The sequence below is a fragment of the Phyllostomus discolor genome, chromosome 3 (assembly GCF_004126475.2).
Source record: "Phyllostomus discolor isolate MPI-MPIP mPhyDis1 chromosome 3, mPhyDis1.pri.v3, whole genome shotgun sequence".
Lineage (NCBI taxonomy): Eukaryota > Metazoa > Chordata > Mammalia > Chiroptera > Phyllostomidae > Phyllostomus > Phyllostomus discolor.
In genome coordinates, this window is record NC_040905.2 from 24,957,975 (window position 1) to 24,970,093 (window position 12,119).

Sequence of the window (12,119 nt, forward strand, 5' to 3'; positions counted from 1 at the left end):
ACAGACTGCTTCTCATGAAGACTCTAAGGGGTCTCCAGACTTCTGGGAAGGCCCCTGACTGCCTCCCAGACAGCCACTAGGGACTCAGACTGTACTAGGCCCTCACAAAAACATACAAGATGAAGGGAAGAGACCCTCTTCCCTTTCTGTGAAATACAGAACTCCGCAAAACTGCAGCAAGAGGAATTAAGGTCAGTAGTCGCATTACCAACAGCAAACCTCTGGGCAATCAAATCCCACCTTCCTGTCAATACCTCCACTTGCAAAGATGAATATTCACCTTGTCCCCCAAAAACTAATCTAAAAAAGTAACCCAATGTCCACCCATAGGTAAGTGACTGAAGAAACTGTTGAGCACATGCACACAGTGCAGTCACATGCAGCTGTGAAAGAAATGAGACCTCTCCATACGCACTGCTTTCCAGAACACTGTTTGAAGTGAAACAAGTGAGGCACAGAAAACGGTGCATCGTCATCACTGTTTCTCCAAGGGGAGGGGTATGAGACTGGATGAATGGGTAGATAGAATGCTCTTACTTTAAAAGCATAGGAAATAAACAAAAAACTAAATAAAACAAAAAATAAAATGTTTCCTATGGGGGAGGGAAGGTACAGGGTGAAAGAGGTAAGGAGGGAAACTAGATTTTACTACATCTTATCTTTACTGTTTTTTAGTTTTTGACCTTGGAGTGAGGTACTCATTATACTTACTGTTGAAGCCAGATTAGCTGGCTGTTTTTTTAAGCCTTAAAAACATAAAGCAAAATGAAACAAATACCCCTGAGTTTCAAAGTGGAAGGGACTTGAGCCACACAAAGAGGAGCTATTTTATGTGACTTTGAAAATGCAGGAACGGGACAGCACACTGCTGGGGGCACACGCCCTGGGGACCACAGAACAACAGAAGTTGCACTGTGGCAGTGAAATCAGTATTACAGTGTAAATAAGCAAGTGTCGATGAGGGCAGGGGCTGAGATTTTTAGCATACAGGAAAGGAGACATAAGTATATAACCAAAGAAAAATAAAATATCTGTAATCCTAATTGTAAACTGGAAATTTTAATATGGATTTATATGACATCTTAACTCAATGGGGGAAAAATGTCTGTGTGTGTATGTAAATATATACATACACACACATACATATTTCCTGGATGTGTCCACTGGAGAGACACAGACATGACAACTGTACCAAGAGTGGCAGGCTTCCTAGCTCCCGCAGAGGGACCGGTGACTTTAGAAAAACAGCTGGCTGCACATGTGGAGCGGGACACGGACAGGCGGGCATGAACCACTTGGTTACAGCCGCAAAGAGAGAAGGTGGATTACTGTGGTGCAGGGCTGGATTCCGAGCCCTTCTAAAGAGGCTCCCACTGCCCGCAGATGGGAAAATGTTAACTTCGTTAAAAGAAAACAGAATGGACAGCGAATTAAAACACATCAAATATATTTAAAATCATGAGCTCGAAAAGATACTTAAAAAGGCTTCATCATTTTTCTTATTAGTCTAAAATGTCTAATGGTCATTTTTCGTAAATCTGAATACTGGTAAAGGACAAGAAGCAATCACTTATACTGCTTGACCTGCATGAACTGTGTTCTCAGGGTCAGCAAGAAACTTTGGGACATCTCTCTCTATGGAATATCCAAGTTGATAAATGAAGAAGAAAAGAGGTGGGTAGGGCAGGGGAGAGTAATGGGGGCAAAATGGGGAGAACTGTAATTGAACAATAAAAAAAATTTAAAAAAAGAATGTCAGCATTTTGCAATCCTAGTAAAATGCCAGATCTAAGCAATGCTCATCAATAAATGCTTAACCAGACTCTCCCAATAAAACTCCCAGGAGAACTACCCAATACCAGCCATGAAGGAATCTTGCCTCCTTCCCTGCAAAATCTAAGCTAAGTCTAATTAAGCCTCAGGATTTAGCTCCTAATTTTACAAGAAATACAGGGAAAGGGGAACATGCTAAACGACCACCCAGGGATACAACCAGCAAAATCTAAAATACAGGAAAATCTACAGGAAAACACCTGGTTTCCTCGTGTAACAAACAGAAAGGGGTAAGACAAAAATAGTAAGAAGGAGAAAGAACCTACAAATTAAAAAAGGCATCAGACATATCAACTAATTGCAACATGTAGCCTATAAAAAACACATTATACAACAAACAGGGAAATTTGAATATTAATTGACTATTTTAATATTTAAAAATCACTACTTATTTTTAGGTCTGTTAATGGAAGTGTGGGGTTTTTAGGCTTATCTTTTAGAAAACTAAATGTTTATAAATAAAATGACATAATATCTGTAATTTACTTTAAGGTTATCCTCAGTGAAGGGAGGGGAGGAGTGAACAGGAACACAGACAAAGCAAGGTCACTGACACAGACCGCGGGTCCACAGAAACTCACTATACCCGCCTCCCTTGTGCGGGATGTTGGAGCACCCCATGATAAAGCCAGCGGGGGCGGGGGGGAGGGTAGTGTTCTTAATTCTGGTGGTTGTCTGTGAGTGGTTTTAAGGCTGAAACCCTAGTGTCACAGGAATCACGTGTCGTGGTTGGAACTCCATATAGGATGTCATACAGAATAGATACGGATGAGTATGTATGTATATATATATATATATATATATATATACACACACACACTTATGACATTAAGTATGTGATATATACATTAATTATATATACTATAAACACATATAGTGCATTAAGTATATATACAATAAACATAAAGTGTACACACTTTATTATGTTTATTAGGTAGAAACTATAGGACACTTCTTTTAGTGCCTTCTTTCTGACTTCAAGCATGAACTTAGATATGTCATCTAACCTCACTGAATACTACTCTCTGAATGGAAAAAGTTTTGCTCTCCTACCTCAGTGCAGTGAGGATTACGTTTCAGAGTACCTGGAGATGAGACTGAGGGTCAGAAATACTCGTGTACAAGAGATCCGCACTGGTTTTTTAGATCATGACCTAATAAGTAACTCATGGAATCACTGATCTCTTGGCCTGCTTTCTGGAAAGCCCTGGCTATTCTACTTAATTTACTAAAAGCCAGTCACAAGGAGAGTTTGTACAAAGGTACCATAATATCCCCTAGTATTTTTAAAAATAGGGTCTTAGCAGAAAGATAAGCAACTGCCAGGACTAGCGGGGGGTGGGGTTGGGAATGGCAAACTGGGCATGGGGTTCTTTGGGGGTTAGTAGAAATGTTCCAGAATTAGACTGTGATCATGGTTGCACAACCCTGTAAATACACTAAAATTCACTGAATTGTACACCATAAAAAAGATGGATTTTATGTTATGCGAGTTACTTCTCAACAACAAAAGAAAAAAAACAGATTCACGGGTGAAATTTTTTAAATAATCATTTGTGTTTAGTTTCATGGTGTTTTTCCTCTCCCCTTATTACATGAGATAACAGTGAGCCTAAAGCAACCTGCAGGCAGCGCACGCTAACACAGCCGGCAAATCTGGTCATGGACCAGAAAGCACAACAATACAAAATCGTGGTGGCACCTTTACTGACTGCGCCTCGTTAACACCCATCCTGCCAGCTCTGGCATTGTAACACAGTTCCACATTAATTTTTTGCAATGCAAAACTACCCCCCCCCAACTAAAGACAGCCAGCTTTAATCAACCCTGCAGAATTTAAGGTTTCAGCAAAGATGCATGATATAACTCTAAATGATTAATCATTTCATTTCTTTAATTCAATAGAAGGGAAACAGTTTTAGTTTTGACAGAAACTTAAGTAAAAAGGCCATCTAGTAATGTGTTCTGTATTAAATACCTAACAAGTAATGAACACAAAAATCACCTATCCTACCCTTGCGAAGTTTTACACACCTGTCTCCAGGGAATCAGCAAAAGAAGACCGCAGTACCCAGAGGTCTGGGGACAGAAGAAGGGACAGAAGGGACAGAAGGGACAAGTGCTCTCCTCACAAACCCAGACTTTACAATAGAAAACTGATGAACGTGTGGGAATGAAGTTTCTTTAAGCCTTTCTTACTGATGCCTCCAATATTTATCAGTAGAGTCTTTTCATTCTATTGACTGTAAAATCCATCTGTAAACTCCAAAGTCCAGAGTTCCCAAAACCAGCATGAACTCGTATTATGCAGTGTCAGGAAGTGATTAGAAAACAGCAAACGCTACTTTTAACACAGTGAATTACAAGCCAAGAGCTGTTTGCGTTTTCATTTTTTAACCATGTGCCCCCATCGATCTAAAGCACCTCCCTCCCTGTTTTCATGAACTTTGTATAATCTTCTGTTAACCTTCCAAATGCATTATGCATTAGATTTACTTCAACGAAACCATCAAACAGTGTCTGACAGGGGCCAAGAAATACTGCTGGATGGAAAAAGCAAGGTAAAAGTAACGAAAACACCATAGGAAGCTGCATCCTACCTAACTACATGTGAGTCCCATAGACCCAAAGGACACACAAACCACAGAAAAGCAGCCAGTGGGATTACAAATTCAAAACAAAACACGTTCAAGAGGAGACATCAGATCAGCACAGTGGGCCTGTTTGAGAAAGATAAACAGTTAGCAAGGGAAGCACATCCAGAAAGACGGTCTAAAAGCATGTGACCATCTTGAGATTTACTTTCTTGTAAAACAGAGCAGAAAAAACTTGCAGATCTTTGTTTTGTAAATGGGTGCGAAACAGATGCAGTACCCAGTCACTGTCCTCTTCATGTAGGAGGGAGCCCCCAAGGACACAACCCCCATAAAGCCCTAAAGCTGACCCTGCATGTGCAGAAGGGAAGGCAGTCAAGTGCCCCAAAGCCTGAAGGGCTGGCATGGACTGGTGCGGACTGGCGCTATGCTGCAGGTGTCCCAAGGATGAGGTTCTACAGGTAAGTGGAGGACCCAGCTGGGGAAGATCACCAGGGCTTTCACGATGCACAGCAAGAGGGCTGTAGCAACTCCAGGACCAGAGAGGCCATGGCCACATGAGTTTCCTCACCTCCCCAAAGAAGAGGCAACAGGTAGCTACAAAGTTCAAGAAACCAAAGTAAAAAATCCAGGACACATCAACATACGGTCACACTCCCAACACTTCTGCAGAGATGACAGACTTTTTAAAAAATCAGTTGTTTTACCTAACTGGGGCAAAAGAGGCACACATTTGCGGAATGACAGACACAAACATTTCAATCACCAGTGTTATCTGACTTACCCAGTGCCTTCCGGCAAGAAGAAAATGCTTCGGGCACTAATATCTCAGGAAAATGCTACAAGAATAAAGCAGGTAAAAATCCACCCAAACACCCATGCTTCTGTGGCAGGGGCCAGTGAGCTGGGTCAGTATTTCAGACTCTGATGCTGCATCAGAAATAGGGGATCGATAAAGCAGATTAGAAAGTTAAAATTTACCTGAAAGGTACGCAACTTTTTCCTTTAAAATTGGCAAAACATCCATAGCTTTCATTTCATCGTTTTTCCGAAACCCTGAAATACAGAAGAAAATAAAATTACTAGGATGCTTGAGTGACATTTAATTTCTTAACCATTCTATCCAATGCCAACATAGCAGCTTTCTTCATACCCGTTAAATCATCTCTGGAAATGGCATTATTTGAAAACATCTGAATTCTGTGAAGGAAACTCTCTGATCTCAGAACGATCATCTCTTTTAATGTCAAGCAATGATCTGCCCACAGACCCAGAGGCTACTGCACCAAACAGGCCCTCAGCTATTTCTAAAATTTCAAAATCCGGTCCCAAAAAGACTAGGTATAAAATCAGCCCACATCATTTCAAAAATCTTCATTTTAATCTTGTAGATAAATGCAAATACTGACAGATAAAGCAGCAACATTGCTTTCAAACACTGCTACCTGTGGCACACAAAAACCTCTAGGGGGCGCCCAATGCCTCATCCTAGCAGACTTCAGTCTTTAAAAATAAACAGTGGCAGGGAGGACAAAAGAGATTATAAATAGCTGGGAACTGGACACAGCTCCCTGTTGGCTCTGTCCTTCTAGGTTTTCTGGGCCATGCCCCCCTGGAGGAATGTCACTGGCTAATGTGGTAAGATGGCCCAGTGCCACCTACTTCCGAGGGTGGCCAAGGACCTCACTGCACACTAACTCTCTCCACACCCTGCAATATCTTAGTGGAAATCTTGTGGAAAAGAAGCACGCAGCAGGCAAGTTGGGCCAAGCCAACATCCATCTAAACAAAGTGAATTCTTGCAGCCCAAACGTGTCCAGCCAGCTCATCAGGGTGAATGCCCACAGGGGAGTTTGAGGTCCAGAATGTTCATACCCATGACAACGCCTCAGGATATTTGTCTTGGAGGTCTCTAACAGAGGTCATCTAGGTTCAAGGGTGCTGGCCAAGCTCATCAAAACTAGTCACTATGGTTATTGGCAGAGCACACTCTAGAGAAAAATTAAAGACTGTCCCATCCCTATTTTCTTGTTTGTTCTTGCCAAAATAGTATGCGAAAACATCCTGAATGCAAGCTTGGTAGCACAACCAATGCAAACACGCAGACCTGGACCGAGAAGGTAAACAAATGGAGCTTCCAGTTCAGGTCTGTCTGAGCGGCTTCTGAGTGGCCCTATTGGACTGGCCCTGCCACACTTTAAATCTGCAAACACAGCTAGGTCGAGGCACTGGAGAGTGACCAAAAGCAGGGAGAGACTCTTGGGAAAAGGAAATGACGTTGTGTACACTTCCCCTGTTAAGGCTTGAAGTCAGAGGACAGCGCCCAGGCTAAATCACACGGAGCTGCTAAAACCAGAATCAGAATCGGAGCACAGCTCAGGACGACCTCAGCAGGGCGGGGAAGATCATGGAGAGGGAAAGAGGGACCCCCAAAATCAGAATACAAACTTGGACCAAGTCTCTGGCTCCCCCCGAGCCTCACATGTGCAGGGCAAGCTCCAAGTAGCCTAAGCTCTAAACTAAGGATAAGAGATGTGACCACGGTCCGAGCTGTTGTCCACAGCAGAGGAGACAGAGTTTGCAGCTTGAGTCCAGCCAAGTTGGTAGCTGCTAAAGCAGCAAGCATACAACAACAACGAGAGCGGCACCTTGGGGAGGAATACAACAGAACCCAATCTCTACAACATTATCATTCACAGAAGCAAAGAATGACTATGTTAATGGTGTGGTGGGATTGTTTTAAAGTAAATCTTTTCTGTCCGGTATACAAAGATGGACAATGACATCTCCTGTCACCAGAGACTCTGCACACGGATGGCAGTAAACAAACCTCGACGGGGACCCTGAGGCCCGACTACTTAGCTGGTCGGGAAAGGGCTCGGCAAAACCTGCCCCTCCAAGATCACTAGGCCATTTTGCTTTCCAACACCATGCTCCGTGCTGGCAACCTACCAAGCTTGTAAAACAGTGGCTATTTATGAAAGGCAAAACAAGAGCCAAAAGGTCTGCAATTTCATCCTTAAGGTTCCTTCAAAACCTCTTGAATGGATGTAATCTAGTCTCAGCAATCCACTGCCAGCCATTGGGTAATTCATTGACTGTGTCTACAAGATTGATTACATCCGATTCCTTCTGAGGTGAACACAAGTGGCAGCAGGGCAAATGCAGAGAGAAGTTAGGTCCCACCTCAGGCCTCAAGGACACAAGCCTTATATACCCCTAGGGTAAGGCACAGTGTGAGACGCTCCCTGGGCAGTACAAAGTGCTAGGGGAACCCAGACAAATGTGGAAGCAGACCGAATGATAAGAGATTCTAGAAAGGGTAAGCCTTACCTGTAGATCCCAATCTACAGGGATTTGTAAAGGATCCCCCATCTATTGCTACCGGATAAGAGAAGGTTTGCTTCTTACCCTCCCACATAGCCCACGCCCACAGATGCCCTGGCCAGTCACAGCAACGCCCTCTGGCAGCGCCAGCCCAAACTGCAGTCCTGGACTCCCAGACTCCAGAAACAGGGGCCCCGCCCCACCTGTGGGTCTGGCTCCCGCTCACACATCCTCCACAAGGAGGATGTCCCAACCCCATGCTGGTGCCTCAACAGAGGACTGTGCCACTTCTAATAATCACGAACGTGCTTGATGATTCCTACTGACTCTCAGAACCACACCCATGCACTAACACCTCAATGGAGTGAATGATGGGAGTTACGGCTGCCACGTGCCAGGCCAACCCCCCCCCCCACCCGGGCCCAGGAAGAATATCACACTGATGTGAAAAGAAGGTGGAGAAAACAAAACTTAACAATGAAAACTGCAATTTTCTATGTCCTACTATAAGCCACAGATTCATTCCCTTGTATCTTGAGTTTCTTAAAACTGTGGTGACAATAGTCTATCACCTGAATTTCCCCCTTAAAAAATCTCAGTCTTTCTCGGAGAGGAAAGGCACATGAATCAATCCTAAATTGGTGTTGACATGTGTTATACTTGTATTGTGATATATGTACATGTCCAAACACAGGCTAGAATATAAATTCTAAACAGTTTTACCACGATGTTTTTATTCAATATGTCACAGGAAAAGAATTGTTAATGTTATTAAAATTGTCAGTTAAAACTTTCTAAACAAGAAAATGGGGAAAAGGCAGAAATATAAAACTAACCACACAAAGAAATAGTTTGTGGCTATTATGGAGGTCATTTAAGCATTATTTTTAATTTCATTTCTGCTTTTAAAAACAGACGCAATAAGCAAAAGACTGAGGACGTATGTATACATACTAAAGCGAGATTTAATACACCATGTAACTTTCAATGAAAAGCAGGAAGAACTCAGCCATGAAATATCCTCATATCAAAAAGGCAGATTCTGTTCCAAGCCCTGAAGAGCTACTTATGAAAACTGAGTGTGTGACTATTTAAAAAAAATTACAAAGAAATGGCTTCTGTGCTATTCTGCTGATTCTAGATTACACTACAGACACTGCTGCCTTCTTTCTTCACGCGTTGAAGGGCCCAGCTGTGGCTCCCGAACTTGTGGAACAAAGGGACGCGCTCAGTGACAACGCCGGGAAGCACACACCTCTCCGCCCACACTTCCAGAGAGGGAAAGGAGCAGCCACAGCCACCGTGGAGCGACACTTCTGAGACCACAGACCAGGGGTGAGCGGCAGTTTTACATCCAACTGTCACCAAGGGAGTTTGAAATTGCCAATAATAGGTGGACGGGGATACTATGAAGGGACTTTTGCTAAAAAATTAGAAGAGAAAGGGCAGAAAAAGAGCAACTTGAAAGGGGTAACTGGCCGAAGTCAGAGGACATTTAGTTGTACTCATTTCTTGAATTACTGTATATACTTTTTAAATGACACAGAGCTTATATTGAAGTGTGCAGAAAGACAGGTGGGGTTCTTGTTACAATTCAGAGTCCATTTTGCTACCTGAGACAAAGAAGCCAATGTAAATATTAATGAAATGCTAGCTAGCTTCAGGAGACAGAGCACACAGCCCAGACGGCCGGCAGCCCAGGACAGTCCACTGGGGCCTAAAAGGCATGGATGCACCAAGTGCACTTTCCAGACAAACCTACAAGGAATCTGGTCAGAATGTTCACATGGTTACGTCTGCTCTTCCTCTAAGATCCTGAGATTACTATTCATTGAACACCATTCGGGGAAAGGGGTTTGGGTTAGAAATCAAATTTTATCATTGTTGATATAAATGCAGATAGCGCTTGATGGTTTCCTTTCTTCCTTCCAGTTTCAAATCAACACAAATAATCTTTTTTCCTAAAACAAGTGAATTTGATTATTTAGAGGTTTTAATATATTCATTTAAAAAGTCTCAACTCCAAGGTTCAGCATGGTATCACTTCCCAAAATTGATTCTGTAATCCCCTTTTAAATGGCTATTTGGTACAGCATCATGTCACTGTCAGAAAAAATTTAAACTCCTCCCAAACTGTTCATGTCTTTAAATGATAAGCATCATGTTGCCCGTAAAGAAATAGTTTTTCCTTTCTCTTTCTCTAAAGCAGCCTGCTAGCCAGAAGGTGGCTGTTTTGCTCCCTGGGGTAACCCGGACACCCAGGATAGAGCCAGGCACAGCGCAGTCTGCAAACACGGGATGGCTGAACATACGAACAAACAAACAAACAAACATACTTCCCCAGCTCCTCACCCCTGAAGCCCCAGTCAAGCACCCCAATGTTCCTCAGCACTTGCTGTTTGAGGCTGTGAAATACAAGCTCAGTGTTGGTCAGAGGGTCACTCCTGCAGTATGATTTATAAGAAGGAAAATTAACCTCTCTGCCCTAGGAGGAAATATTCTACAAGTTATCATTTAACGATGGAAAGTCTTTTAACTGAGTCAATGGTCTGAAACTTCCACTATCTAATACCTCACTGGTCAAATCAATTTTTCATTTTCATCCTGAGCCTCTGCAGAGAGGGCAGGCGCTGTGCTGTTGTTGTTGACACATACCTCTTGAAGTGAGTCACTGCTGACCAGAACGGCTCACTCATCTGGTCACTTCCTCAAAAGGGAACACCCCCCTCCTTTTTTTTTTTAATAAATTTAAGAAGAAAAAAAGCACCGTGGAAATATGCTCACAATGAGTAAAAGCTATTATGTAGCCCATTATCCTACATGTTCTTTTTTTCTTTTTACATTGTGGTTTAAAAATTGAAGATGAAATAAACGAGTAAAAAAGTAAATCAAATTTTTAAAAAATTTAAACTAAAACACAGGTTAATTTTTTAACCCCAAATTTCTCCAAGATATTGGTCCTACCCAGTTATTTCCTGATCATCTGGGCGGAACGGGATGAAGTGGCGCCTTGTCTGAGTTGTCTGTCAGCCTCACCCCCTGCCTCCCCTCTGAGGAGACAAGCCACAAGACCAGCTGTGCTCCTTATCCATTTCAGAGACCCTGTCAGCTGAACTAATGGGAAAATGGAAAGTGAAAGAAACTGAAGAAAAAAAAAAAACTCACAAAAACACAGGTTGTAGCAGAAGTAAAAAAATGCTGATAAATAAAGCAGCATTTGGAAACAACAAAAAGGTACATTAAAAAGTAAGCTGGAGGGTTTATTTGTACTAAGTCTTGGTGGTAATTACCGAATTTACTCATTAGTTTACCTAGGGGAAAAGCGGGCGCCACGCACCCCAGAACACAAAGAGCAGGGTGATAAATCTCTGCATCACCGGCGCCGCGCCTGCGCATGCACCAATGGAGGTGACGTCACCCCTTCCAGGCGGGGGTCCGCAGTTCCGACTCCCGGACCTTCCTCTGCAGTGCCTGCCGGGTTAGTCACAGATCACAGGGAGCGGCAGTCGTGCGGCACGACGTTGGCGCTAGTAAGGGGTTTAGTTGGGCAGGCATCTAGACCAGTGCTGAGTAGGGAGGAAACATTTTAACTAGCCTGGGTCCTCTATGAAAATGTTTAAGGGACAAAGATACCAACTCATCAATCAAATGGTTTCAATGTCTTTTTTTACTAACATATAAAAAATTAAAACATAACACAATGCTTACATTATTTTTACATAGATATAACTATAACCCACATGTACACACTAAAATGCATATAAAGTGAATTAAGTACATAGATCAAGAATAGGGACATGTTCACAGACCCCCACACAGGAACGTGAACAGGTTATACAGTGCAACACCGTAATTTCTACTTAGAATCTCTAGGGTTATAATAACCACCAGGCTGGTTGATTTATTCCTTCACAAAATTTGAGAAGCAACAGACTGCAACATCACAACTTTAAGAAGAAAAAGCAATGTAAGTTTGAACGATTCAAGGGAATTAAGGCATTTTAACCTACAGTAGCTCTGGTTTCTAATATCTTGAGCACAAAACATAGGGGACGAACCAAAATAACCAAAAAGACGGTAACAAAAAGAGTCTTAAACTACATTTTAAGATAAATGAGACAATCTATAGAATTTTTAACTTTTAATAATTTCATTATGTATTAACTATGCATTAGAGGTTAATTAAAAAGCGTAACTCAAACCAATGGAAGGGAATAACTCAATAGCAAAAAAAGCAGCATTATAAAAGGGGGTTCTACCTTCTCATGGTCTCATAAATCAAAACAGAATCGGGTGCCCAGATGTGCCATTCATCTCTGTGTCCTCAGGGACCAGCACCAGGCTAAGCACAGAGAAAACACATCC

The 12,119-nt window shown here is 42.4% G+C and overlaps 1 protein-coding gene across 6 annotated transcripts in view; it reads right to left on the bottom strand.

Annotated features, from left to right (window-relative positions):
- TRIO (trio Rho guanine nucleotide exchange factor) overlaps positions 1–12,119 on the bottom strand; it is a 326,106-nt gene that overhangs the window by 210,014 nt on the left and 103,973 nt on the right. For all 6 annotated transcript variants that reach the window (XM_036020253.1, XM_028515627.2, XM_036020255.1 and 3 more), the window contains exon 2: positions 5,409–5,483. In XM_036020253.1, coding sequence (XP_035876146.1) covers positions 5,409–5,483 — 75 coding nt within the window. The remainder of the gene's footprint in view (positions 1–5,408; positions 5,484–12,119) is intronic.